Source organism: Camarhynchus parvulus, chromosome 23 (genome assembly GCF_901933205.1).
Source record: "Camarhynchus parvulus chromosome 23, STF_HiC, whole genome shotgun sequence".
In the NCBI taxonomy this organism is placed as follows: Eukaryota; Metazoa; Chordata; class Aves; order Passeriformes; family Thraupidae; genus Camarhynchus; species Camarhynchus parvulus.
Genome location: NC_044593.1, coordinates 5214717 through 5240845, shown reverse-complemented (window position 1 = coordinate 5240845; position 26129 = coordinate 5214717). Strand labels below are relative to the sequence as shown.

At 50.4% G+C, this 26129-nt stretch overlaps 1 protein-coding gene across 2 annotated transcripts in view; it reads left to right on the top strand.

The window, feature by feature from the left end:
- HIVEP3 (HIVEP zinc finger 3) overlaps positions 1-21758 on the top strand; it is a 304641-nt gene extending 282883 nt beyond the window's left edge. Inside the window, exons 9-11 of one of the 2 annotated variants that reach the window (XM_030964573.1) lie at positions 8909-9007; positions 16188-17251; positions 20188-21758. In XM_030964573.1, the coding sequence (XP_030820433.1) occupies positions 8909-9007; positions 16188-17251; positions 20188-21015 (1991 nt within the window). In that variant the 3' untranslated portion in view covers positions 21016-21758. The remainder of the gene's footprint in view (positions 1-8908; positions 9008-16187; positions 17252-20187) is intronic. The other variant, XM_030964574.1, reaches the window with a different exon arrangement.
- The last annotated feature ends 4371 nt before the right edge of the window (positions 21759-26129 follow it).

Genomic DNA, 26129 nt, shown 5'->3' with positions numbered 1-26129 from the left:
ATCTGGAAGAGTTGGGAGGGGTGAAGGACACAGCCCTGGAGTGTGCTCAGAGTGCCCAGAAGTTGGAGAAAAGCTCTTTGTGGGGCACAGGGAGCTCTGGAACAGCTGGGAGGGTGAAGGCAGAGCCCTGGAGTGTGTTCAGAGTGCCCAGAAATGGGACAAAAGCTCTTTGAGGGGCACAAGGAAGTCTGGACGAGTTGGGACGGTGAAGGGCAGAGCCTGGGGTGTATTTAGAGTGCCCAGAAATGGGAGAAAATCTCTTTGGAGGGCAAAAGGAGATCTGCAAGAGCTGAAAGAGGTGAATGAGCACACCCCAGGCTGTGCCTGAGTGCCCAAAAATGGGACAAAAACTGGTTGGGGGGCACAAGGAGCTCTGGAAGAGCTGGGAGAGGTGAAGGGCACAGCCTGGGGCGTGCTCAGACTGCCCAAAAATGGGAGGAAAGCTCTTTGGGGGACACAAGGAGATCTGAAGAGCTGGGAGGGATGAAAGGCAGAACCTGGGGTGTGCTCAGAGTGCCTAAAATGGGAGAAAAGCTGTTTGGGAGTTCTGGAAAAGTGGGGAAAAGCTCTCTGTGCGTTGACAAAAGCATCAGCTGGTGATGGAGAGTTTGAGATCACTTAAAAAACCACCAGCAAGGGCAGGAGGAAAATCCATTTTTTTTTTTTTTGCTCATGCCCCTGCCAGTGATTTTTTAAAATCAATTTCAAACTCCTATTCATAACAAGTGACCTGGAGGGGCAGGGGGGGCGCAGAGCTGCTGTTCCCAGCTCGTTTTTGGAGGGATTTGTCTCATTTTGGCTCCTCCCTGGGCTGGGTGGGGTTGGCAGCCCCGGGCACGCAGGATGCGGGAGCTGCAGCTCTCCCTCCTGCCGGGCTGCGCTCGCACAAACACGGAGCTTTTTTAGAAATCAGCTTCCCAGAGTTAATTTTAGCTTTCAGCATGAGCTCCAGGGGGAGGTCTGTGGAGCTGGCTTCGTTTTGGCTGGGGTAGATCTCTCCAGCATGATCTAATGCTCTAAACTCTCCAGTAGGCTGGAAGCAGTTAAATGGGATTTTATTATTATTATTATTATTTTTAATGAGGAGCTTTATCTGGTTTAAATGTACCTCACCCCCCACCCTTCCCACTCTAGAAAATCCATGTCTGTGTTCCAAGAACTGGGAAAACTTTCGCAACAGAAAATGCTATAAATATTTCCCCTTATTCTCTAATTTGCTGCTTTTTGTGCCTTTCTGTCGCTGGAAGCAAAGCTGTTCCTTTGGCTTAGAGAACTGCAGGGAAATTTTATTTTTTTATTATTTTAAAGCAAATCCATGAGATTAATTTTGTTGGGTTTTTTTGGTTTGGTTTGGTTTGGTTTTTTTTTTTTGTGTCTGTGCTCATTTAGCTGATGGGAACAACAGCCTTGGAAATTTGGTTTGTAGGGATTTGTTTGAGTTGGTGTTTCTGGAGCAGATCTAAAGGTGCCTCTTTAATGAGGTGTCGGTCCCTCCCCTGCCGTGGAGCTTTGTGCCTGTGGCCTCCAAGAGGGTCTTTAAAGGAGGCTCAGCAGCTTCTGCATCGTTTTTTGGGCAGGAAGGAAATAAGAAAAAGCTGTTTTCCCTTTCAGGAAGGTCGGGGAGAGCTTTTCCCTTCCCCTCTCTCGCTGTTGCTGGGGGTGAGGGGCAGTGCTGGCACATTAATTACCTTTTCCAGTTATTACTATTATTACTATTATTATTATATTATTATTATTATTATTATTATTATTATTATTATTATTATTATTATTATTATTATTATTATTACTATTATTATTATTATTATTACTATTATTATTATTATTTTCTGTCCTCCCTCAGACCCACATCACCCCCTCACAGGGTCCTGATTGCTTCCAGTGCCCTCAGAAATTCTGGACAAAATGTTCGGAGCAGCTCTGCGGTCAGGAGGGATGAGGAGCTCCACTTTCATTTAAAGGGAGCTGAGGAAAGGACGCTGCTGGCTGGAGATCCCCATTTCACACTCTGTGCCACTCACCCTTCCCAGATTCCAGACTGCTCAGCCAGAGCCTTCAATAAATTCATTTTCAGCTCCTTAAATCGGCCCCTGACAGCACTGAGGGTGCTGCACATGCGAATATATTGAATATATTAAATTAAATGGATTAAATGCATTCCCCCCCAGCCCTTAAAGGGCTGCACAGTTTGTTGTTATTGCAGCTGCAGCAGCCTGAGTCTCCTCTGGAAAGCACAGCTGGCAGAATTCCCTGCTGGGAGAGCAGGGCACGGGGATGGGCACATCCCCAAGGATGGGCTGGGCATCCCTGGGTGCTGTCCCTGTGCTCCTGGGGATGTCACAAACATCCCCTGGGGTGGGGACAGAGTCATCCCCAGGGATTTCCTGCCTGGGCATCCCGTGGGATGTGAGGCACGAACAGAAAATGTCCCAATGGAGCAGCCAGGAGATGAAACACTGAGCAAAATGGCTCTGGAACTCTCCAGAGAAAGGGAAAAAAAATCCAGGAATCAGGGCTGGAAGAAAAGGATTGGTGACTTCCAGGGAAATATTCAGTGGTGTTTTCTGGAGCCAGTGCAGCCATTGAAGTCTCAGCCCCACTGGGAATTCTGCTCATTTGGAAATCTGCAAATCCTGGGTACCTTTCTGGAATATCAGCTTTTGGCTGGATGGGTCTGATCCAGGAGGTGGCTGATGTTTTATGGTCTGTGTGGATCCAGGCAGGCTGCGTGTGCAAATTCACTCCTTTAATCCATATGTCAATAAGGATAAAAGATAATAATCGATTTTCTAAAAGATTGAACTCCTCTGCCCAATGAATTCTGTAAATGAAAGCTTTCCTCCTCACAAAGTCCCACCTGGGGACATCAGCTCCACACCAAGATCTAAATCAAGGCCTGTGCATTATTTAAATCCCACATAAAACCTGATTCAAGGATTTATTTGGCACATAGGGTATCAGTTATGGCTGATTCTCTGTGCGAGGGCATCCCCCAGCACAATCACAGAATGATTTGGGTTGGGAGGGACATTAAATCCCACCCAGTGCCACCCCAGGGACACCTCCCACTGTCCCAAACCTGGCCTTGGGCACTGCCAGGGCTCCAGGGGCAGCCACAGCTGCTCTGGGCACCCTGGCACAGCCCAAACCTCTCTAACCAGGCCTTGCCAGGCTACAAACCCCCTGTGGCAAATGGCACTGGGGGCACCTGGAACCAGCCAGGAAATCATTCTTTCCTTTCCTTTCTCCATTTGCTGCAATGGGCTTTGGTGCTGGTTTCCATCCTGGATTCAGGAATGGGAATGCCAGAGTGCTTTGGGTGGGAAGGGATCTTCAATGGCAGCTCACTGCAGCCCAGGGACAGCTCCCACTGTGCCAGGTGCTGCCAGCCCCAATGCCCAGCCTGGCCTTGGGCACTGCCAGGGCTCCAGGGGCAGCCACAGCTGCTCTGGCAATTCCAGCCCAGCCCCTGCCCACCCTGCCAGGGAACAATTCCCAATTGCCAAGATCCCATCCAGCCCTGCCCTCTGGCACTGGCAGCCATTCCCTGGCTCCTGTCCCTCCATCCTTGTCCCCAGTCCCTCTGCAGCTCTCCTGGAGCCCCTTCAGGCCCTGCCAGGGCTCTGAGCTCTGCCTGGAGCCTTCTCCTCTCCAGGGAGCACCCCCAGCTCTCCCAGCCTGGCTCCATGGTGTCTCCTCCTCCCAGAGGAGCTGCTGCTCTCCTTGCCAGTGCTTTCCAAAGAGGAATGTGACAATTGTTCATCCTGGCTCTTTGTGTCACAGTGCTGCCACTTGCACTCGCTCATTTGTTGGTTTTTTAGGGTTTTGGTTTTTTTGGTTGTTGCTCAATTGATCAGATTTAGCAGCAGAAATAGAACGGATCATCCCCAGCACACGCAGGATCATTTTCCCAGGAATCTCAATGCTTCAGCTCCCTACATTCTGCTTTAACTCCTTAAAAATACGGTAATGGCTTTTCCAAAAAAAAATTCATTTCCCTCATGAAATTTAACTGGGAAATCACTTCTAGTCCCCATTAAGCTGCTTTAGGTGCTTTTGGAAGGCTCCAGTCTCAGCTTTCTCCCAACAACACAGGCATTTAAGCTGCTCTAAGTCCCACTAAGAGCTCCCAGCATGGGCAGAGCTGAGCACATAGTTCTGGGCAGTCGTAATGGGAGCTGTGCTCACACTGCCCCTGCTCCTCCTGGGGGCTCAGCATTCCCAGGAATTCCTGAGGGATTTTTTTAAATATAGCCAGTTGATTGCAAATCTGGGAGCTTTTTTTGGTCAACAATCCCCAATAAGGAGCACTTACCTGCTCAGGGTTCAGTGAAATTCCTCTGCTATTTAAATCCAGCTCCCTGCTGCTCTCTCTTGCTCCCTCAAAGATGTTTTTTCCACGGTTTCCAAGGAAGCAATGCTGTGTGGTTTTCTTTTTTATTTTTTTTCTCCTTTTTTTTTTTAACTTGGGAGCCAGAACTCTGCAAGGCAACAAGTAGCTGTGAGTCTTCCCTGGCAGGATTAAATCCAGCTCTCACTTAGCAAAGTGGTGTTGATTTTACTGGAAATCTGCCGAGCGTTTAATGCTGCCAGCGCTAATTAAGGGGTCTCAAAAAACACAAACTGGAAGAAGAGCCCTGGTCAGATAAATGTCCTTGTCCTGCAGATTGCTCCCAGGATGATCAATCAGCTTCTCAGCCCAGGGAAAGGAGCCTCCAGCTTTTAATTGCCTTAAAATGATGCAGAGGGGGCAGATGAGGATCTGTCCTGCTGAGCCTCCCTTCCCTAAAAGGGTGCAGCATCCCTGTTTTCTTGGGATTTCTCCAACAAAATTTGCACCCAGAGCTCTGCAGGAGGATCTTGGCCAGCAGCTTTTCCTGGGGGAGGAAGGGAGAGACAGAGCAGAGGGAAAAGTTGCTGGAGGGGAAGGAAACAAAGCTTGGGATGAGTTGGTCCTTTGGGGTTTGGGGTGAATTTGTTGGCACTGCGGGCTGGGAAAGGAGGGCAGCAGCCACACACTGCCCTGGCCAGGGACAGAAAACAGGACAGCAGGTGACACTGGTGGCTCCTGGCACACCTTGGCATCCCCAGCAGCTGCTGAGCCCCAGCAGAGGGGCAGGAGGGCTCTGGGAGCCCTGCAGGTCCTGCAGCTGCACAGGGACACACTGGTGTGCCCAACCAGCTGTGCTTGGGACACCTGAGGTGGCCATGGTGACTTTGGGACACCTGAGGTGGCCACAGTGGCTTTTGGACACCTGAGGTGGCCATGGTGGGCTTGGGACACCTGAGGTGGCCAAGGTGGCTTTGGGACACCTGAGGTGGCCATGGTGGCTTTGGGACACCTGAGGTGGCCACGGTGGCTTTGGGACACCTGAGGTGGCCATGGTGGCCTTGGGACACCTGAGGTGGCCAAGGTGGCCTTGGGACACTTGAGGTGGCCACGGTGGCTTTGGGACACCTGAGGTGGCCATGGTGACTTTGGGACACCTGAGGTGGCCACAGTGGCTTTTGGACACCTGAGGTGGCCATGGTGGGCTTGGGACACCTGAGGTGGCCACAGTGGCTTTGGGACACCTGAGGTGGCCACGGTGGCTTTTGGACACCTGAGGTGGCCATGGTGGGCTTGGGACACCTAGGTGGCTTTTGGACACCTGGAGTGGCTTTTGGACACCTGAGGTGGCCATGGTGGGCTTGGGACACCTGAGGTGGCCACGGTGGCCTCAGAGCGCCCCTGAGGACCTGAGAGCAAAGCCTGGCACTGAACAGCTCCCCCTCCTCAGGAATTCCTGCTGCCCCCTCAGTCTGGGTCTCCCTGCTGCTGTTTCCAGGGCTGTTGGTGGCACAAAGGATTTCTGGGCTGGTTGGGGATGCCAGAACGCTGGCGATGTCCCCTCCCCGCTGAGCTGGGTCCCCACAAAGCCCAGCTCCCTGCTGGGGTTGTGTTTGCTGCCCTCGGAGGGGCTCCAGGCAGGGTTTTGGCCGAGCAGGGATGGGGCAGAGCTGGCTGCACAGGCAGCAGCACAGGGGGGCTGCAGCCGCTGACTCAGCCTGGGCTGCTCTTGCTGCTTCTCATTTCCAAAATGAAATTCCAGCTCCATGAGGCCACAGATGGGACTGTGGATGGGTTTTAGGTTTTTTTTTTCATTTTCAGGCCCTGGTGATTCACTGGGAGCAGAGGTGGCAGTGAGAACACACTTCTGGCTCATGGGGTGGGTTTGGGGCCACAAAACTCCTGCTTTGGGGTGGGGAAACATGCTCTGGTTTGGAGCTCATCCTCACACCTGAGTGTCCTGACCAGGGGGCTCAGGGCACTGAAACATGAGGCCTAAAAAGAATAAATCTCTCTTTTTTGGAGCTGTTTTGCTGTATTCAGATTATTAAACATGCCCTGAATCCACGTCCAGGTTGGGTGCCAGACGCACAGGGATACAGAGTCAGCCTTTGTCTCTCGTGGTGTTTCCTGCTGGAGCTGCTCCATTTTGTATAAAATGGGCTGAGATAAATAATTCATGGGCTCAGGAGAAATCAAGGTGGCAGCTGGGTGGTTGTGGCACCACGGGTAATGCTCTGCTCCAGTGAAGAGTGGCTTTTTTATCCCTGATAGCCAGAGCAGCAGGAGGAGAGGCTCAGAGGGGCCCCCTGTGCTCCCCCAGACTGGGGGCTTCGCACTGCACGACCTCAATCCTTGCTGAGGTTGCAATAAAGTGGGAGAATTCTGGTTTTCCTCCTTTTTTTTTTTTTTTAATTGTTTGGTGAGAAAACCAAGCCTGGTGCTCCTCAGTGCCCTCAGGTGTCAGTGCCAGCAAGGCTGAGGGCACAACAGGGGATGGGAAATTCAAACACTCCAGCAGGGCCCAGCTCCCTCCTCCTCATCATCCCATAAATCCCTGGAAGTGCCCAAGGCCAGGATGGAGCTTGGGACACACTGGGACAGTGGGAGGTGTCCCTGGATGGACTTTAAGCTCCCTCCCAATCCCAGTCTGGGATTTTAGGAAGAGCTGTAAAGAGGAAAAGGGAAAATGGGACATTTTTGCTTTCATTCTGCTACCCTTCATTTTCCTGCCTGCTCCATCCCCTCCAGCCAGTGCTCCCTTTTGTTCAGCATTTCCCTGGCCTCTAAGTGGGGTTAATTAGTGTCTAATTAACCTGCCTGTAATTTGAGAGGCAGAATTATAGAGGTGCCCTCGGGGTTATCCCAGAGCTGCCCCAGTGACCCCACATCCCATCCTGGCCCTGAGGAAGCCTCAGTGGGAATTTCTGAGCTCCAGAGGGTGTCCAAGGCTCCTCCTGCTCGAGGAGCTGAGCTGGCCCAGCCCTTTGGTGCCTTCCAGAGCACCTGAGCCCTTCTTTTTTTGGGGAAAAATGGCAATGTAGGGTTTTCTGTTCTTGTTGGCAGCTCAAACCCTGATTTTATTGTAAATTCATAAAATCATTAAAGCTGGAAAACCCCAACATCCCCAGGTGCCACATCCATGTGTTTTTGGAATGTTTTCAGAGCACCTGAGCCTTTTTTTTTGGGGTGGGGGGAAACTGGACTGTAGAGTTTTCCCTCTTGTTGGCACCTCAAACCCTGATTTTATTGTAAATTCATAAAACCATTAAAACTGGAAAAGCCCCACGTCCCCAAGTGCCACATCCATTTGGTTTTGGAACATTTCCAGAGCACCTGAGCTGTCCTTTTGGGGGAAAATGGGAATGCAGGGATTTCCCATTTGGCTGGCAGCTTAAATCCTTATTTTATCATAGAATTATAAAATAATTAAAGCTGGAAAAGACCTCCAAGATCACCCAGCCCGACCCTTTCCCAGCACTGCCAAGGCCACCACCACTGTCCCCTGTCCCCAAGTGCCACATCCAGTTGGTTTTGGAACTTTTCCAGGGTAGAACTGCTCTGCCCTGTGGTGCTGAGGGTGTTCTCCCTTCTGGGCAGGTGGGGCTGTTGGGATGAGGTTGGAGGAGGATGATGATGATGATGATGATGATGACGATGATGATGATGATGGCACACTGGGATGTGTTTCCCATCCCTGTTTTCCTCCCATTTTTAATTTGCGGAACCCTCATAAAACCATTGTAGCTGGAAAAGTCCCACATCCCCAACATCCAGTTGTTTTTGGAATATTTCCAGGGTAGACCCACTCTGCCCTGTGGTGTCCCCTCCAGGCAGGTGGGGCTGTTGGGATGAGGTTGGAGGAGGATGATGGTGGTGATGATGATGATGATGATGATGCCACACTGGGATGTGTTTCCCATCCTTGCTTTCCTCCCATTTTTAATTTGCTGCATCCTCGTGCATCCTCATAAAATCATTAAAGCTGGAAAAGTCCCATGTCCCCAAAAGTGCCACATCCGCACAGTTTTGGAATATTTCCAGGGTAGATCCTCTCTGTCCTGTGGTGCTGAGTATGTTCTCCCCTCTGGGCAGGTGGGGCTGTTGGGATGAGGTTGGAGGATGATGATGATGATGATGATGATGATGATGATGATGATGGCACACTGGGATGTGTTTCCTATCCCTGCTTTCCTCCCATTTTTAATTTGCTGCCTGCTCACAGCTGAAAGCAGCCCAGGCCATCTCTTCCCCCAGCCCCAGAATGTGCCCCAGCAGTTTTTCCAGGACCTGGAAGGTCCCACACCCTGCCTGTGCCTCGTCCTGCACCCTGGGGCAGCAGCAAAGGCAGGGAAGGGGGACCTGGCCTCGTGTCACCGGGGGTTTGCAGTGGGCAGGGCTTGGGGACAGTCAGAGACCTTTGTCTGGTTCGGGGAGGATTGTGAGTTGCTGAGCATGCAAAGGGAAAAAAAAGGAAAAAAAATCTGAAGAAAAAGAGAAAAAACATTAAAAATGGGGAAAAAGAAAGGGGGAAAAGGAGCCACATTTGAATAAAAAGGATTTTCTGCTTCTTTTCAGGGAATCTGACTAAACACATGAAGTCAAAGGCCCACAGCAAAAAATGTCAGGAGCTGGGCGTGTTGGTATCTCCACCGGTGGATCTGGAAGCCGAGGAAGGTAAAACCAACCCAACCTTTCCTGTGCAGAGCTGCTGGGGTGTGAGGGAGGGACAGGGCCCAGGCAGGGCAGAGCCCAGCCTGCCGCACATGGGGAGCTCTTTGTGTCCCCCAGGCTCCTGCTGAGAGCGTGGGGCTGTGCTGGGAGCTGTGACCAGGGCAGGGCCACTGGGAGCCTGGGTGCCCTGGGTGCCCTGCATCCCCTGATTGGGTTGGTGACACAGTAGGACATTTGATTGTGGATGTTTTGATTGATTTTGAGGCTCTGGTTCTGCGCCTGCCTGCAGGCTGTGGTGCTGGCAGGAGGAGGGTCCTGCTGGTGTCACAGGGTGTGCCTGCCGCGCTCTGGAGAGGCCAGGGGCAGTGACACTCATGGGCAGTGACACAGGGGCGGTGTGACACAGGGGCGGTGTGACACAGGGGCAGTGTCACACAGGGGCAGTGTCAGACACAGGGCAGTGTCACACAGGGCAGTGTCACACACGGGCAGTGTCACACACGGGCAGTGTCACACACACGGTGTCAGAGGGGCAGTGTCACACAGAGGCAGTGTCACACAGGGCAGTGTCAGACACAGGGCAGTGTCACACAGGGCAGTGTCACACAGGGGCAGTGTCACACAGGGCAGTGTCACAGGGGCAGTGTCACACAGAGGCATGTCACACATCAGCAGTGTCACACAGAGGCAGTGTCACACAGAGGCAGTGTCACACAGCAGCAGTGACACATGGGCAGTGTCACACAGCAGCAGTTTCACACAGGCAGTGTCACACAGGGCAGTGTCACACAGGGGCGGTGTCACACATGAGCAGTGTCACACAGGCAGTGTCACAGGGGCAGTGTCAGACACAGGGCAGTGTCACACAGAGGCAGTGTCACACAGGGCAGTGTCACACACAGGCAGAGTCACACAGGGCAGTGTCACACATGAGCAGTGTCACACAGGCAGTGTTACAGGGGCAGTGTCAGACACAGGGCAGTGTCACACAGGGGCAGTGTCACACAGGGCAGTGTCAAAGGGGCAGTGTCACACGGGGCAGTGTCACACACAGGCAGTGTCACACATGAGCAGTGTCACACAGAGGCAGTGTCACACAGAGGCAGTGACACATGGGCAGTGTCACACAGCAGCAGTTTCACACGGGCAGCGTCACACAGGTGCAGTGTCACTCATTGGCAGAGTCACAGAGCAGCAGTGGCATAGAGGGGCAGTGTCACACAGGGGCAGTGTCACACAGGGCAGTGTCACACAGCAGCAGGGTCACACACAGGCTGTGTCACACAGCAGCAGTGTCACACACAGCAGTGACACTCAGGCTCAGTGTCACACAGCAGCAGTGACACATTGGCAGTGTCACACAGCAGCAGTGACACTCAGGCTCAGTGTCACACAGTAGCAGTGACACATTGGCAGTATGACATCAGTGAATCCATTGTCCCCCCATGCCGAGGCTGCAGGGCCGCCTTGGCCCTGGGGGGGTCTCTCAGAGGCAGAGCTGCCCTGGGCTCTCTGGGCCTTGGGCCAGCACTGCGGGGGAGTTTGGAGTCACAGGAAGTCCCCAGAGTGTCACACAGGGGAGTCTCCCATTTCCAATTCCCCATTCCCAATTCCCCATTCCCACCATTCCCATTTCTCATTCCCATTTCCCGTTCCTCATTCCCATTTCCCATTTCCCATTCCCATTCCCATTTCCCATTCCCATTTCCCATTCCCCATTCCCACCATTCCCAATTCCTCATTCCCACCATTCCCATTTCCCACTCCCTATTTCCCATTTCTCCTTTCCCTTTTCCCATTCCCATTCCCAATTCCCATTTCCCATTCCCCATTCCCATCGCTGCAGAGCCCTGTGGGTTTGTTCAGGGGGTTCACAGAGGTGACCTCGGCAGGGATGGGGTCAGGGGATGTTTCCTTTCCTTCCTCCCAGCTTCTCTCCCACCTGGTAAAGCCAGGGAATATTCTGCTGGCCATGGGAATATTCTGCTCTGTGAGCAGAGGCCCATTGCTCACAAATGTCAAACACAGCAGCCAAGGAGATAGGCAGAAAATGGGATTTTGGCCTCTAATGGTTGGGGCTGCTTGGATTGATGAGAAAACAACCCAGGAATGGCAGAAAGGTGCATGAGAAATCCGAGATCCCAGCTGTGATCACAGCCCCTGCTCTCAGGGTGAGGGGCTGCAAAGAGCCTCCCCTGTGTCCTCTCTCTTCCTCACAAAGAGGCTCAGAGCAAGAACTAAATGGGCTGTTTTAATTAAATAATAATAATAAAAAAGGCTCCAATTTCCACGTGACACAAAGCAGCACAGGAAGGTTGCTGTGCTTTCCTCTGGGGGCAGGCAGGGGAGGGAGCAGCCGTTCCTAAAACTCCCTGGATTATTTTAAACTAGAGTTGTATTTCACTTGATTGTTTGTATTTCTATTTAAGGGGCAGCAGAAAGCAAGGGGTGTAACTATAAAAGGAGATTGGAGTATAATTGCTCACTCCTGCCTGGGCTGGGCTCGGTGGGCTGGTACCAGCTGGGGAGAATAAATAACACACATGGAATGAGAGGCAACCTCAGACAAAGCTGTCAGCAGGACACATTCCCACTAATTCCCTCTCTCCTTCCTTCCTCCATCTCTCCCTCCCTGCCCTGTGTCAACACATTTCACAAAAAAAAAGCAAAACACAACTTCCCAAGAAATTTCTGGGATTCCTATTCTCTGAACCTCAGAGAAAGGAAGAACAATTCTTATCTCATTTGCTGCAGCCTGTGATTGTTCACAAGTCAAATACATTGTAAAAAATTGTTTGCCTAAAAAAATTAATAATTAAATTCTAATATACGTGTTTTAATTCACTAACCAATTAAATCCAAGTATATATGTATCAAAACTGTCAACTAACAGTCACAAAATACTGTAGAGTTGTTCAATTAAATACTTAACAAATTCACATAATATGATATATGATATGATATGATATGATATGATATGATATGATATGATATGATATGATATGATATGATATGATATGATATATTTAACCTTCTAATAAAATCCTCCTTATCATTTCTCCCAGCCATCAAACAAACACATCCACCATAGCCCTGCCCTTTCTCTCCCCGTGGGCTCAGCAGGATGAATTTTGGAAGGCTGGCTCAGGTCTGAGCTCTGTCCCTGCCTGCAGGGATCGTGTCAGGAGGCCAAAGCCATTCCCTGGGGCTGTCCCAGGACTCTCTGGGATGTTTCCCTCGCTGGAATTTGTGGTGGCAAATGCAATCAGCTCCTCACTTTGGGGCTGGCTTTACTTTCCCTTCACTCCTGAGCCCTGACTGGGGCAAATTTGGCATTTCCAGTGACAGGGATTCCTCTGTCCCAGCTGGAGCAAAGAAAGGAGAGCACCATGCCCAGGCACAGCTCCTGCCAGTCCCCAGCCCCAAAAGCAGAGTCAGGGCTGGCTCCCAGCTCTGCCAGTGAAATGCATTCCTGTTCCAAGCAGGAAATCTGCTCGGCTCAGCCTGCAGCTGGGAGATTGGAATAATATTTGTCCTGAGCTCAGTTCCCCTAGGGCTTTGCAAACAGCCCAGGCCCAGCAGCCCCGTCACCATGGAGGATTTCACAATCCAGAATCCCTCTCCAGGGAGAGTGTGGCAGTCACATTTCTGAAAAATCCCTTCACCCAGGATTTTTCTCCTGGGAAGCTGAGAAGCCTCAGAGAAAAAGAAAAACAATAATTATCTGATTTGCTTCTCCTGTGTTTTGCTGCTTTGGAATGTGTTTGGAGATTGTTTACCCACAGGTGATTGTTCCATTGGATTCTGCTGGGATTTGTTTTCACTCTTTGGCCAATCAGGGCCAAGCTGTGACAGGACTCTGGAAGAAGTCACGAGTTTTCATTATTATCTTTTTAGCATTCAGTAATTATCCTTTCTGTATTCTTTAGTATCGTTTAGTATAGTATTCTTTAATATAATATAGTATCATAAAATAATAAATTAGCCTTCTGAGAACATGGAGTCAGATTCATCATTCCTCCCTTCATTGGGGCACACAGGTGTCACACACACAGGAGTCACAGCAGTTGTCACATGTGCTATTTTCAGGGTGCCCCGTGGCAGGAAGGAAATGATGAATCTGACTCCATGTTCTCAGAAGGCTAATTTATTATTTTATGATACTATATTATATTAAAGAATACTATACTAAACGATACTAAAGAATACAGAAAGGATAATTACTGAATGCTAAAAAGATAATAATGAAAACTCGTGACTTCTTCCAGAGTCCTGTCACAGCTTGGCCCTGATTGGCCAAAGAGTGAAAACAAATCCCAGCAGAATCCAATGGAACAATCACCTGTGGGTAAACAATCTCCAAACACATTCCAAAGCAGCAAAACACAGGAGAAGCAAATCAGATAATTATTGTTTTTCTTTTTCTCTGAGGCTTCTCAGCTTCCCAGGAGAAAAATCCTGGGTGAAGGGATTTTTCCAGAAAATGTGACAGTGACGGTCACACACACAGGTGTCACAGAGGGGTCACACACAGGTGTCACACACAGGGGTCACACATAGGTGTCACATACAGGTGTCACATACAGGTGTCAGGTGTCACACACAGGTGTCACGCATAGGTGTCACACACAGGGGTCACAGGTATCACATACAGGTATCACACACAGTGGTCACACACAGGTGTCAGGTGTCACACAGAGGTCACACAGGTGTCACACACAGGTGTCACACAGGTGTCACACAGGTGTCACATACAGGGGTCACACACAGGTGTCACACACAGGTGACAGGGGTCACAGGTATCACATACAGGTATCACACACAGGGGTCACACACAGGTGTCACACAGGTGTCACACACAGGTGTCACACACAGGTGTCACACAGGCGTCAGGTGTCACACACAGGTGTCACACAGGTGTCACACATAGGTGTCACATACTGGTGTCATACAGGTGTCACAGACAGGTGTCACCCACAGGTATCACAGCATCCGTGCTCTGCTGCCAGCCCCAACCCGAGGTGTCCCAGCAGCTCTGGCCCCTGGCTGGGCACGGGTGGCATTCCCAGAGCAGGGCCCGGCAGTGCCACTCTGCAGGGCTGCAGTGACATCCAGTGGCTGTCCCCGGTGGCCCCGTCCGGGCTGTCACTGCTGTCACCGCTGCCAGCAGCTCTGCACTCCCGCCAGGGGAGGAGCAGATTTTCCTCTGAGCATTGACAGCTCGGTACCTGTCACCATCACATTTTCTGGAAAAATCTCTTCGCCCAGGATTTCTCTCCTGGGAAGCTGAGAAGCCTCAGAGAAAAGGAAAACAATTATTATCTCATTGGCTTCTCCTGTGTTGTGCTCCTGTGGAATGTGTTTGGGGATTGTTTACCCACGGGTGATTGTTCCATTGGATTCTGCTGGGAGTTGTTTTCACTCTTTGGCCAGTCAGGGCCAAGCTGTGTCAGGACTCTGGAGAGAGTCACGAGTTTTCATCATTATCTTTTTAGCCTTCTGTAAGTATCCTTTCTGTATTCTTTAGTATAGTTTAGTATAGCATTCTTTAATATAATATAGTATCATAAACTAATAAATTAGCCTTCTGAGAACATGGAGTCAGATTCATCATTCCTCCCTTCATCGGGACACCCCACAAATCCAGTAGGGGAGCTTCAGGGATGGCTGTGCCCCAGGGATGTTTGGAACCGGGGTGAGCTGCTCCTTTCTGTTCCCAGCTCCAGGCAGAAACAGCCATGGGAAAATCCATGGGACTGGGAATGCCAAGTGCTTCCTGAAGGCCCTGGCATTCCAAATAAACCAAATTGGGATTTCAGTCCATCATGGGGACTTGGTGCTGTGGATTCTTTAATATAATATGGTATCATAAAATAATAAATTAGCCTTGTGAGAATATGGAGTCAGACTGATCATTCCTCCCTGCTACAGGGCACCCCACAAATACAACAGGTGCCCAACTCAGAAAGCTCCTGCTGGCCCTTCAGGCAGCAAAGAGATGTGTTTTAACCAGCAGAAATATTTAAAATCCTGTAGAATTTGCTTTTTTATCCTCCTTACTGCCTACAAGCTCTGATTTACAGAGCCCCAAACCCTCTGCCCTCAAACCACAGCTGGAATTTATCCTACCCAGGGAAATCCACAGATTCCACCCTGTTTGATTTTTAACAAAAGTCCTGCCTTGCTGGTGTTTATCTGTCATGAAATCTGGGCAGGAAAAGACCCAACACATGGAGCTGGTGGCAGCTGAGAATATTCTGGAGTCACCATTGTAACAAATAATCATCAAACCCCACTGAAGGGTGAAGGTGCTGCTGTTCTCACCTATTAAAGGGGTTTTTTTTGCATTTTAGAGCAAATAAAGAGTGTGGCAGGTGCCCAGCAGGGTCTGAGGGCTGTGTGTGCTGACAGAGCTGGAACTGGAACTGGGGTAGAGTGGGATTCACTGGGATCTGCTGGGATCAGCAGCAGTGGAGCTGGCAGGGAGGGCAGGGCTGCAGCTCAAAGTGGAGATGATCAGACCCAGGAGCAGCCAGATCCTCTCTCCTCTGGTGCCCTTAGAGCTTGTGAGCAGATTTAGCACAGAAATAGACCCTGAACATGTGTTCTATGAGGAGATTTAGCACAGAAATAGACCCTGAACATGTGTTTGGTGAGCAGATTTAACACAAAAATAGCCCCTTACATGTTTTCTGTGAGCAGATTTAGCACAGAAATAGCCCCTTACATGTATTCTATGAGCAGATTTAACACAAAAATAGCCCCTTACGTGTGTTTGGTGAGAAGATTTAACTCAAAAATAGCCTCTCACATGTGTTCTGTGAGCAGATTTAACTCAAAAATGGCCTCTCACATGTGTTTGGTGAGCAGATTTAACTCAACAGTAGCCTTTTACATGTGTTCTATGAGCAGGTTTAACACAAGAATAGCCTCTTACATGTGTTTGGTGTGCAGATTTAACACAAACATAGCCCCTTATATGTGTTTGCTGTGCAGATTTAGCACAGAAATACCACCTCACGTGTGTTCTGTGAGCAGATTTAACTCAACAATAGCCTTTTACATGTGTTTGGTGAGCAGATTTAACTCAAAAATGGCCCCTCATGTGTTTGGTGTGCAGACTTAGCACAGAAATAGCCCCTGAAGGTGTGTTTTCTATTCTGTGTTCTGTGTTTGCCTCCAGGAACCAGTGAAGACCTTTTCCAGGACTCTGAGGGGCGGGAGGGATCTGAGCCCATCGAGGAACACCAGTTTTCAGACCTTGAGGAATCTGACGACGACGACGACAACGAGGATGAGGAAGACGAGGAGGAAGAGGAGAGCCAAGACGAGCCAGCGCCGAAGCTGCCGGAAGGCAAAGCCGGCACCCTCCTGCTGCCCTCCTCAGGGGGCTCCCCGTCCTCTCCAGAGGAAGGCACCGAAACATCCCCAGCTCAAGAAGCTGCCTCCAGCACCCCGAAAGCAGGGGAAGGCCAGCAGGCCTCCTCCTCCTCCTCCTCCTCAGGGCTGGAGAGCAAGTGGTCAGCAGACAGCAGCGACATTGCTGTGTGCCACAGCTTCCTGAGCCTCCACAGACCAGCTCTGACCTCCACCGAGCACTTGGCTCCTGCTGAGAGAGAGTCTGTCACCAGGCCACAGATGTCCTTGGTCATGGACCTGTCGACCTCCAAAGACACCTCCCCGAGGAAAAGGTGGTCCCCGAGCCAGGAGTGTGGCAGAGGGGGTGGCAGCAGCAGAGCAGTGCTGGCGAGGAAGCACTTACTGACCAAAAACGACACGTCCCCCAAACGCTTCTCCCCCACGGCAGAGCTGTCCTCCCTGAGGTGCCTGTCCCCAGGGAGGGGGCTGTCCCCCTGCCAGCGCCTCTCTCCCAGGAGGGAGGTGCCTCCCCTGAGATGCGTGTCCCCAAGGCTCGAGCTGTCGCCCAGCAGGCACCCGTCCCCCCGGAGGGAGCTGTCCCCGAGGACAGTCCTCCCCCCTGAAGGAGAAGCGGCCCCTGCCAGGCACTCGTCACCCAGCAGAGAGATGGCATCCCTGAGGTACTTCTCCCTGAAGAAAGTCTTGTCTCCAGGCTGCTTGGAGCTGGCCAGTTATCCACCCCCTGGCAAAGAGGACTTGCCTGGCACGAACAAATCAGCAGAGGACAAAGTTCCAAGCTCATATCAAGCCCAGCCCGGGATATTCTCTTCGATGCCTCTACCTCACAGGTTCTTTGGCAAAAACTTACAGCTCTACGAGTCCAAGCTGGTAAGTCCAGTGCCCTGCCGCCCTCTGGTCCCCACAGGGTGGTCTCTGACATGGTTTTTGGTGAAGGCTGTGATGCAGAAGTGCACAGGGACCCTGTGACCACTGTCACAAGTGACCCAGAGAACAGGGACAGGGGACAGCAGTGGGTTTTGCACCCGTTTGAGTCCTGCCCTTCTCAGTTGGAGAGAAATAAAGTTATCCCTTCTCTAAGGGGTTATTCCCACTCCTGAGCCAGCCAGTCCTGCTGGGACAATCAGCAAGGACAAACTCTTAATGATTAATTGTCACTAAGAGCCTTTTTGTTTCTGGGAATTTCATTCCCATCCCTGAGGTTTCCCCAGCTGGGGTGGAGCTCTGGCCATTTCCCAGTGGTCAGTGACCTGAGCCAGCCCTGGCTGAGCCCTGTGTCCATCCACAGCCAGCTCTGCTGGATGAGCTGCTGAGAAATGTTTGTTTGGACAGCTCTCACTTCATCTCTCCTCTCTTCAGCACAGAGAGGGGTTTCCCACTGGGTCCAGAACATGATTTAATCTCTCTGCTGGACAAATCCAATCCTGTGGGTAAAAGGAATTTTCCTGTTCCTCCCAGGGCTGCAGGCAGACTGATGGGGGGTTTGGGGGAGTATTTCCCATTCCTGCTGGAGTGCCTGGCTCTGCTGTCAGTGGTGCTGAGGAATGTGAGATCCTCTCGCTGTGGGCAGAGACTCCGGCCCCCAGGGGCTGCACTGGGGAGAGAGAGAGGCCTTTACAGAGCCCCTGCCACCCCAGATACTGAGCCAGGGCTTTTCCAGACTTTCTGCCATGCCCATGCTAACCTTCTGTCCTGTGGTGCCTCCTTCCTGCTCCTTTCCGCTCTGAGTCTTTGTCTCACCTTCTCAGAGACTCTCCTTTACTTTAGGGCCAAACCTTGGCTTCCTTTAATGCTGTTTCCCTTTCCTGTCAATCCATTTCTTGTGGTGAATCCCAGGGCTCTGGAAACCCTCATCCTTCAGCTCTTCTGTCAGGATAACTTCCCGCTGCCTCTGCTTGGAGCAAATCCTCTCAGCTCCCAAATCCACAGTAGCAGACAAGGTTTTAAGCCCTGCTTGTCTGCCATTCCCACCTTTCAGCTCCTTTGGTCACATTTACCTTTTGGCTTCGTTTTCCTGCTCCTTTTGTGCATCCAGAGCCACCACTGTTACTTCTCTGTGTGCCTCCAAAGCACCAGCAAAAAACCTAAATGGAAAAATTCCGCTTTATCAGCACGATGGACAGCTGGTCTTTCATTGCAAAATTAACATTCCTGGTGAGGCCACAAGAGACAGGAAGACCAGAGAAGGGTTTATCAAGTCCCAAACAGAGCTTGAAGATGATCTTAGCTCAGTTCCAGTGTCAGGCTCGCTGCCAAATCTCACCACAACCATCTCCCTTCCCACTGGCCCTTGCTTAGGGCAGTCTCTCCCCGTGGTGATTGTTGCACCACTGAAATATTTGTTTGGGGTTTCCCAGCATCCCTGAAGTGATTTAGCCACGGCTTCCTGTGGATAAGTGACATTTAGCAGTGTTTGGGCTTGTCACTGCTGAGCCAGCACACACTACCTTTGGTGGCTCTTCCTTTTTCTCTTTCCTGTTCTCTTTTGCTGCTTTCCTCTGCTGTCTCCTCAGAGATCCAGCTCACAGGATCAGGGAATTATTCCCCATAATCCTACAAAGAAATGTGTCCTCCAGTGGATCCTCACATTTTATCTCCAACCCCATCTTAATTGAAAGTTGATTTCAATTGTTGCTTCCTCTTCTTGGGAGTCCTGTGCAGGGATTTAGTCATAACCTCATCACTAATTAATCCATTTCTGTTTAGCCACATATCTCTCCATGATGTACATTAGGAAACTATGGGAAGCACCGAGAGAGAAAGAGGAAAAGGTAAAATGTAGGGTCTGAACCCTTCATTTGCACAGAGCACCCCATGAGGGTGGTGGTGGGGATCCACTGCTGGGTGTGCTGGAGTTGATGGCGCCTCTCACTGGAAGCATCCCTGCACCCAGCAGCTGTAAGGATGCAATCCTGCTTTAGGAAAGCACAGTGAAAATGAATGAATAAATAAATAAATATAAAATAACCTCATTCTGGGCTCTCAGGAACCCCCTGCGCTGACAGGGATCCCAAGCAGCTCAGCTGGCAGCAAACGCTGGCAGCTCTGCCAGTGTACCAGAGGCAGCTCTGAGAGTAGGGGTGATGGTTTTAAACTAAAAGAGGGGAGATCCAGCCTAGAGCTAAGGAGGAAATTCTTTACGCAGAGGGTGGGGAGGCCCTGGCACAGGTTGCCCAGGGGGATCCCTGGAAGAGCCCAAGGCCAGGTTGGATGGGGCTGGGAGATACATGGTCTAGTTAATGATGTCCCTGCCCACAGCAGGGGTTGGACAAGATGGCCTTTAAAGGTCCCTTCCAACCAAATAATTCTCTAATTTTCTAATGATCCAGGCCTAAGCTAAATCCCTGGATCTGTGCCCCAACGCACCATGGGCACATTTGTCTCAGAAGGGAAACACTGAGGGTTGTGCTGCTCCTTACCTGAAGGGTTTGGGGCTCCACATCTCCCTGAGTTGACTGACCTCCCTCAAACCCAAATAAAACCCTAAACCCAGTCCTGGCAGCGAGCCTTGCTGCTGCTGAGGCCATCTCCCATGTGTCACACTGACCCAGCTCTTCTTTACTGATTTGATAATGATCCAGGCCTAAGCTAAGTCCCTGGATCTGTGCCCCAACACACCATGGGCATATTTGTCCCAGAAGGGAAACGCTGTGGGTTGTGCTGCTGCTGACCTTAAGGGTTCGGGGCTCCACATCTCCCTGAGTTGACTGACCTCCCTCAAACCCATATAAAACCCTAACCCCAGTCCTTGGAGGCCATCCCCTGTGTGTCACACTGACCCAGCTCTTCTTTTCCCCCTGGCACAGAAGATGGAGCCCCGCAGCCCGCCCTGCTCCCCCGGCACCCCGCCGCCCGCCTGCCCCCGGCCCCTGCAGGCCCCTCACGACCTCCACGCTCCGGGCCGAGGGGAGGAGAATGTCTTCAGCCACCTCCCGCTGCACTCGCAGCAGCTCGCCAGGACCCCGTACCCCATGATCCCCATCGGGGGCATCCAGATGGTGCAGGCCAGGCCCAGCTCCCACGCCAGCCTGGTGCCCGGCCCCGTGCTGCCCCTCCAAGGCGGACACTTCCCCGCAGCCAGCGGCCTCGCCCAGCTCAGCCGGGCCGCCACGGGGGACGAGGAGCCCCAGAGCCCTCCAGAGCCCTCATCAGCGTCCGTGTCCCCCGTGGCCAAGGTCTCCAAGTACACGCTGAGCCCGGAGCCAGCGGGTGGTGGCTTCTTGGAGGAGAAGATGAGGACTAGCGAGCTCCAGCAGGAGCAGGAGGAGCACGGGCCCGCGGCGGAGGCCGAGCCCGGCCCGGCGGAGCAACCACGGGCCTCGGTGTCCCCAGGCAGCCCCAGCACCCCCCAGGAGCCCTCTGTGGAGCCCTCAGCCAGCGCGGAGGAACCCTCCAAAGCCACGGGCAAGCAGCCATCGGGCAGCTCGAGCACCCCTTCGGAACCAGCCTGCACTTTCATCTCAGCCGTCCCCTCGCTGGCCAGGGACAGCCCCTCAGAAGCCCCCCCTGGCCACCCCCAGGCCCTGCGCCCCAGGAACCTCTCCGGAGAGCCCGGCGGGAGCAGCCCACAGCCAGAGCACTCTGATTTAGGTCAAACTCACAAAAAGGTGGATGAAAACGCGGGAAGTACTTAAACCTCTGCCAGCTGTTCCACCTTTAGGCTTCCTCTGTAAAATCAACAGACATTTTCAACACTATTTCCTTTAGTATAATCATAAGAAGCACTCTAGTGAATGACCAAACCCATGGAAAATTCCTGGTTTTCTTTGTCCCAGTCTGGTATTATCTCCACATGTATGCAGTTACTTGTGCCTTTTTCTATACCTTTTGTTGCTTGAAATGTACAAAACTGTTTGAGGCTGTGAATATTTTTTTAGAGTTTTTTGGAAAGGGGGTTTGTTAGACCTTGTCTTTTTTGCCATTTAGGTGTGCGTAATCCTGGGCCTGAGAGATGCAGAAAGGAAAGGGTTAAGCGTTTTAAAGAGGAAGAAGATGCACTGAAAACAAAAGCAAAACAGAAAAAAACCTTTTTTTTATATTGCTTAAATGATTAAAAAAAAAAAAAGAAAAAAAACCCAAACCCTTGCTCCTGTGTACAGAAGTTTATGATTCGTATTTATTACATGCTTTATTTAATTCTTGCAAAGTGCTTGGTTTTTTTTGGTTTTCTTTTTCCTCGCATCCCTATGGTTGTGCTTTAAACAGTTGAAACTGCTTTACATTTGAAAAAACGTGTTTACCCTGACCTTGTGACTGAAAGTAGCACTTCCTTGAGCAGGGGAGGTTCGTTATGTGCAGGGAGAGAAATTGTCCCTCGAAAAGAGGACGGCAAGCTGCAAGCACCCCTGCCTCCTGCAGAACCCAGCAAAGCACTTTTATAAAAAAAAAAAAAAAGGACAAAAAAAAACTTAAAAAAAAAAAAGTTCTTCTTCAAAGATTTACCTGCGAGAAGGTAGGAATGTATGGAATGTAGAGCCCGCGCCAGGAAGGGTCTCTCGCTGGACGAGCCTCCTGCTTGCTTTGCTTTAATCCTCCCGCAGCGCCCAGCAAAGCCCAGCCTGGGCTGGGGGAGCCTCTGCAAACCCTTCCTTGGTGTCAGAGCGGGAGGAACTCAGCCTTGAAACCATTTCTCCCTCCGGCATGTTTGAGTTGTGGACAAGCTGCCCCCATCCCCTCATCCCATCACCTAATCCCATCCCATCATCCCATCCCACCATCCCACCATCCCATCATCCCATCCCATCCAATCCCATCCCATCCCATCCCATCATCCCATCCCACCCAATCCCATCCCATCCCATCATCCCATCATCCCATCATCCCATCATCCCATCCTATCCCATCCCATCCCATCCCATCCCACCCAATCCCATCCCATCCCATCCCACCCAATCCCATCCCATCCCATCCCATCCCACCCCAGGCTCACTCTGGGATCTCCAGGGATGCAGGAGGGCTCTGGGCTCTGCTCCTCCTCCAGGGCTCTCGGTGCCTCTGGCTCCTGTTCTCACCTTTATTTATCTATTGGCGTGGGACATCCCCAGCTCAGCCCCTCTGGCATGGACAGGCCCTGTTTTTGGCTGGTTTGGGGAGATAAAAATTTGATGCTGAATGGTGAATGCTTGCAAAATCAGCTTGTTATGCATGCGCAGCAGCTTTTTCCAGAGCAGATTTTTCGGGATGAGCATCCCTGGCAGAGCAAAGACCTGAACTGCCAATAAATCCGATACCAAATCCAGAGTGACCCCGACGGAGCCATTCCTCTGTCACAACTTTTTAAACCACAAAGCTTCAAGTCGTTTGCCCCAGTAAGTTCTTTACTACTTCAGAAGGTTTTCTGGTCGATGGAATCTGTACAAACCTCTTTCTTTTTTTTTTTATTTTAAAAAAAAAAAAGATATAAATATTTAACCAGTGGACCAGTTCTTTCTTCTTTCAGAGCTGTTCCAGTTTATCGGGTACATAATACACTTTTTAAAAAAAATAAAAATACAAAAAAATTAATAAAAGGAATCAAATAAAATCCTGAATGAGAACATATTTCCTTGCCAGACTTGATGAGCTACGAACTGTTCCCGTTTCACGGGCAAAGAATAGAAATTTTTTAATAATCTTCTGTCATTTTTTTTCATTTTTTCTTCCTTTTTTTTTTCTTCTTTTGCTCTTCTTGTAAAAGGAATTAAGTACACAAAAAAAAAAAAGATATCATGGAAATACCATTAAGGCTGTGACACTGACCAAAACAACGTCCAGAACGCATTTATCCCCTAATTAGCACTTTTATCAGGTTTCTCTTTTTCCCATCTCCCTCTTTTTTGGCCCCGAGCCTGGAAGCTGCTCCTGTTGGCAGAGGCAGAGCAGGGGCTGGAGCTCGGCTCCGTTCACTCGAGCTCTTGAGCACCAGTTTAAACCCTCCTCAGGCTTTAAGTGCGTGCTTAATCCGCGCTTAATCCCGGGGTGAGTGGGGGTGGAGTGCTCGGCCGGGGCTGGTGCGAGCATCCCTGGAAACCACCCATGAAATCGAGAGATTTCCCCGATTTCGGCCACTTTCTGCCCCTTGTCACACTCTTAACTTGATCCAAGGTAGCTTTTTTTATTTAATTTTACATATATATATATAATATATATATATATATGTATGGTACATAAAAATACTGCAGCAGCTGTGTCTGGTTTTTTGGTGCATTTGCCGTGAGTTTTGGGCTAGATCAAATCTGCTCAGCTTCTTTCTGTAACTGCATTTCAATCTTTAATCTATTTAAACTTTCTGCGGATTTTTTTTTCCCCTCTGTCATTTGTGGAAAGAGGTGGAGGGAAAAAAGCCCAAGAAAAGCCTGAAGTCTTTACATTGGTTTATTAATTATTTTGTTGTCGTTGTTGTGGGGGGTTATTATTGTCCTTATCAGGATTTTTAAGCTTTCCCAGCAGCTCGAAGCTTTCTGCATCTCAGCTGCGGAGCATCGGGGCAGTTTGTGTGTAGCCATCCAGATCCCTTCACCCGGGGCCAAAAAACAACCCAGGAAAAGGAGTTTGGGAAAGGGCTGAGGTGCTCCCGGAGACATTCCCTGCCCGGATCCCCTCCCCACCCCCGGCAGCCGCGGAGCGGGGCAGGCAGGGACCGCCGCAAACTCAGGAGATGGGCACAAAAAACTGAGTCCCAACCCAGTTTGGCTTCTCTGGCTGGGGTGAAATGGTGCTTCACGCTGTACCCAAGGGGCGAGAAGGCTCCCCCCAAAAATAACTCCTTGCTAATTAAGGGCTAATGGTCGCACTGCCAGCTCAGAGCTCCGCGGGAGGGACCCGCAGCACCAGCACCAGCATCTCTGGCTGCGGGCACACAAGTGTGTCCCTCTGCCCCGTGCTCGGCCGAGGAGCGCAGTAATGGCGCTCCCGGGATTTTTATAGGGCTGGGTGTCATTCCCAGCCCCCAGCGGTGGCTGCTGTTCCCAGCCGGATCCCCTTTGGTCTCCCTGTGTCACCCTCGGTGGAAGCTGATGGCTGGTCACAGCTTTTCGTGTCGCTCTGAATGTCTGTTCTTTCTGCAAAGCAGGGATGGAAAATCCCTGTTTGCTTCCCACAAGGGCTGCAGGGGTGGCTTTGCAGAGCAATTAGTGGGATAATTTACCAGAGAATGTATTAATAATGTAAATGAAGAAGCAGAGCCCAGCCCTTCCTGTTCAGCAGCAGGTGGAAATAAAATCCCTCTGCTTTTCTCATGGCAGAGCTTCTCCAATTTATAATCCATGAGGGCACGGCCTGGCTGCTCCTGTGGTGTGGCTGCTCCATCAGCCCCAATCCCACGGGGATATTCCACTGATTATTTTCACAGATATTTCGCCCTGCTGAGCTGTTTGGGTGGCTCCCATCCGTGCAGCTCCTGGATCACACAGGGATGCTCTGGAGCCAGAATTCCTCGTGCACACAGAGGACTTGGCCCAAGCTCTGGGATCACTCCCTGGCTGTGTTCTTATACCAGGACTGACATCCAGAGCTCAGAAAGCTCCTGGACCTTAATCTTGAGCACCTCTGGAGTTTCAGCACCTCCTTTGTGCTGCAGCAGGGATTTAGCTCCTAAATTGAGCTCGGGGTTTTGCAGGGCCGAGCAGACCATGGGATGAGGAGAGGGCTCCCCAAAACCACCCCATCCTCGAGGCCGAGCTCTGCCAGCTCGGATTATTGCCAGCTCCTTGGCTGGATACCCTGGAGCTGCAGCAGGGAACAAATCCATAACGAAACAGCTGTGAATGTCCAGCTTCCCGCTGAGAAATGCAGCTCCTCACCTGCTCCCAAGGGGTGACATCCCAGCCCTGGTGTCCCTAATGTCCCAGCAGCCCCAAGCCATGCTCTGATCCCAAATGCAGCCCAGCCCTGCTGAGCTGTCGGGTCCTGCTGGGGCAGGGTAGGTAATTCCCACCTGTGTCCCCCCACAGCATCCCAAATCCTTCCTGCCGGGGCTGGGGCTCTGCCTCCCCATTGCCCAACAAATCTGCAGCATTTTCTGCCTCGAGTTTTGTCCAAAATCTATAAGGACAGCACCTGAACAAGCAATATCCTTGGAGAAGTCATTCAAATTATCCCAATTTCCATGCAAAATCCTCCAGGATTTGATCTAGCCCTTCCCTGCTCTCCTTGCTTTTCCTCTGTTCATCATCTGCTTTTTTTCTTTCCTTTCCTTTTAACATTTCTGTCTATTGCACAGTATTTACAAATAAAACCGTATTGTAAGTTATTAAAAAAAAAAGAGAAAAAAAGAAAAAAATAAACTAAAAAACATCAGTCCTGATGGCATAAAACAAATCTGTTTTCATTACTGAGATATGATGGCACTTACGATCACTTTAGTAAATGTAATGTAAAAAATAATTAATAATAATAATTAATAATAATAATAATAATGTGTACGCAAATTTAATATACATGGTCTCATGTAAGATAAATATTTGCCTTTTTTTCTAAAAGGTGTATGTATTCTGTAAGTGGAATAGTCTGTAGAAAGTTTCTATATGTTCTTAAAATGGCAATACATTCCAAAAAATGGTACTGTAAATATGTACAGCGTCCAATGGAATTTGGTAGTTTTGCCTGTAATTTTATTTGAACTCCAGTTTCTACACTTGCATCTTGCAATGTCTGTATGGTTATATCAGTGCAAAAAAATGCAGGTAAAAAGCACAGTCTGATGTAAAAACAACAAAAAAAAAAACTGAACAAAAAACACACAAAAAACAAGAAAAAAAAAAGAAAAATA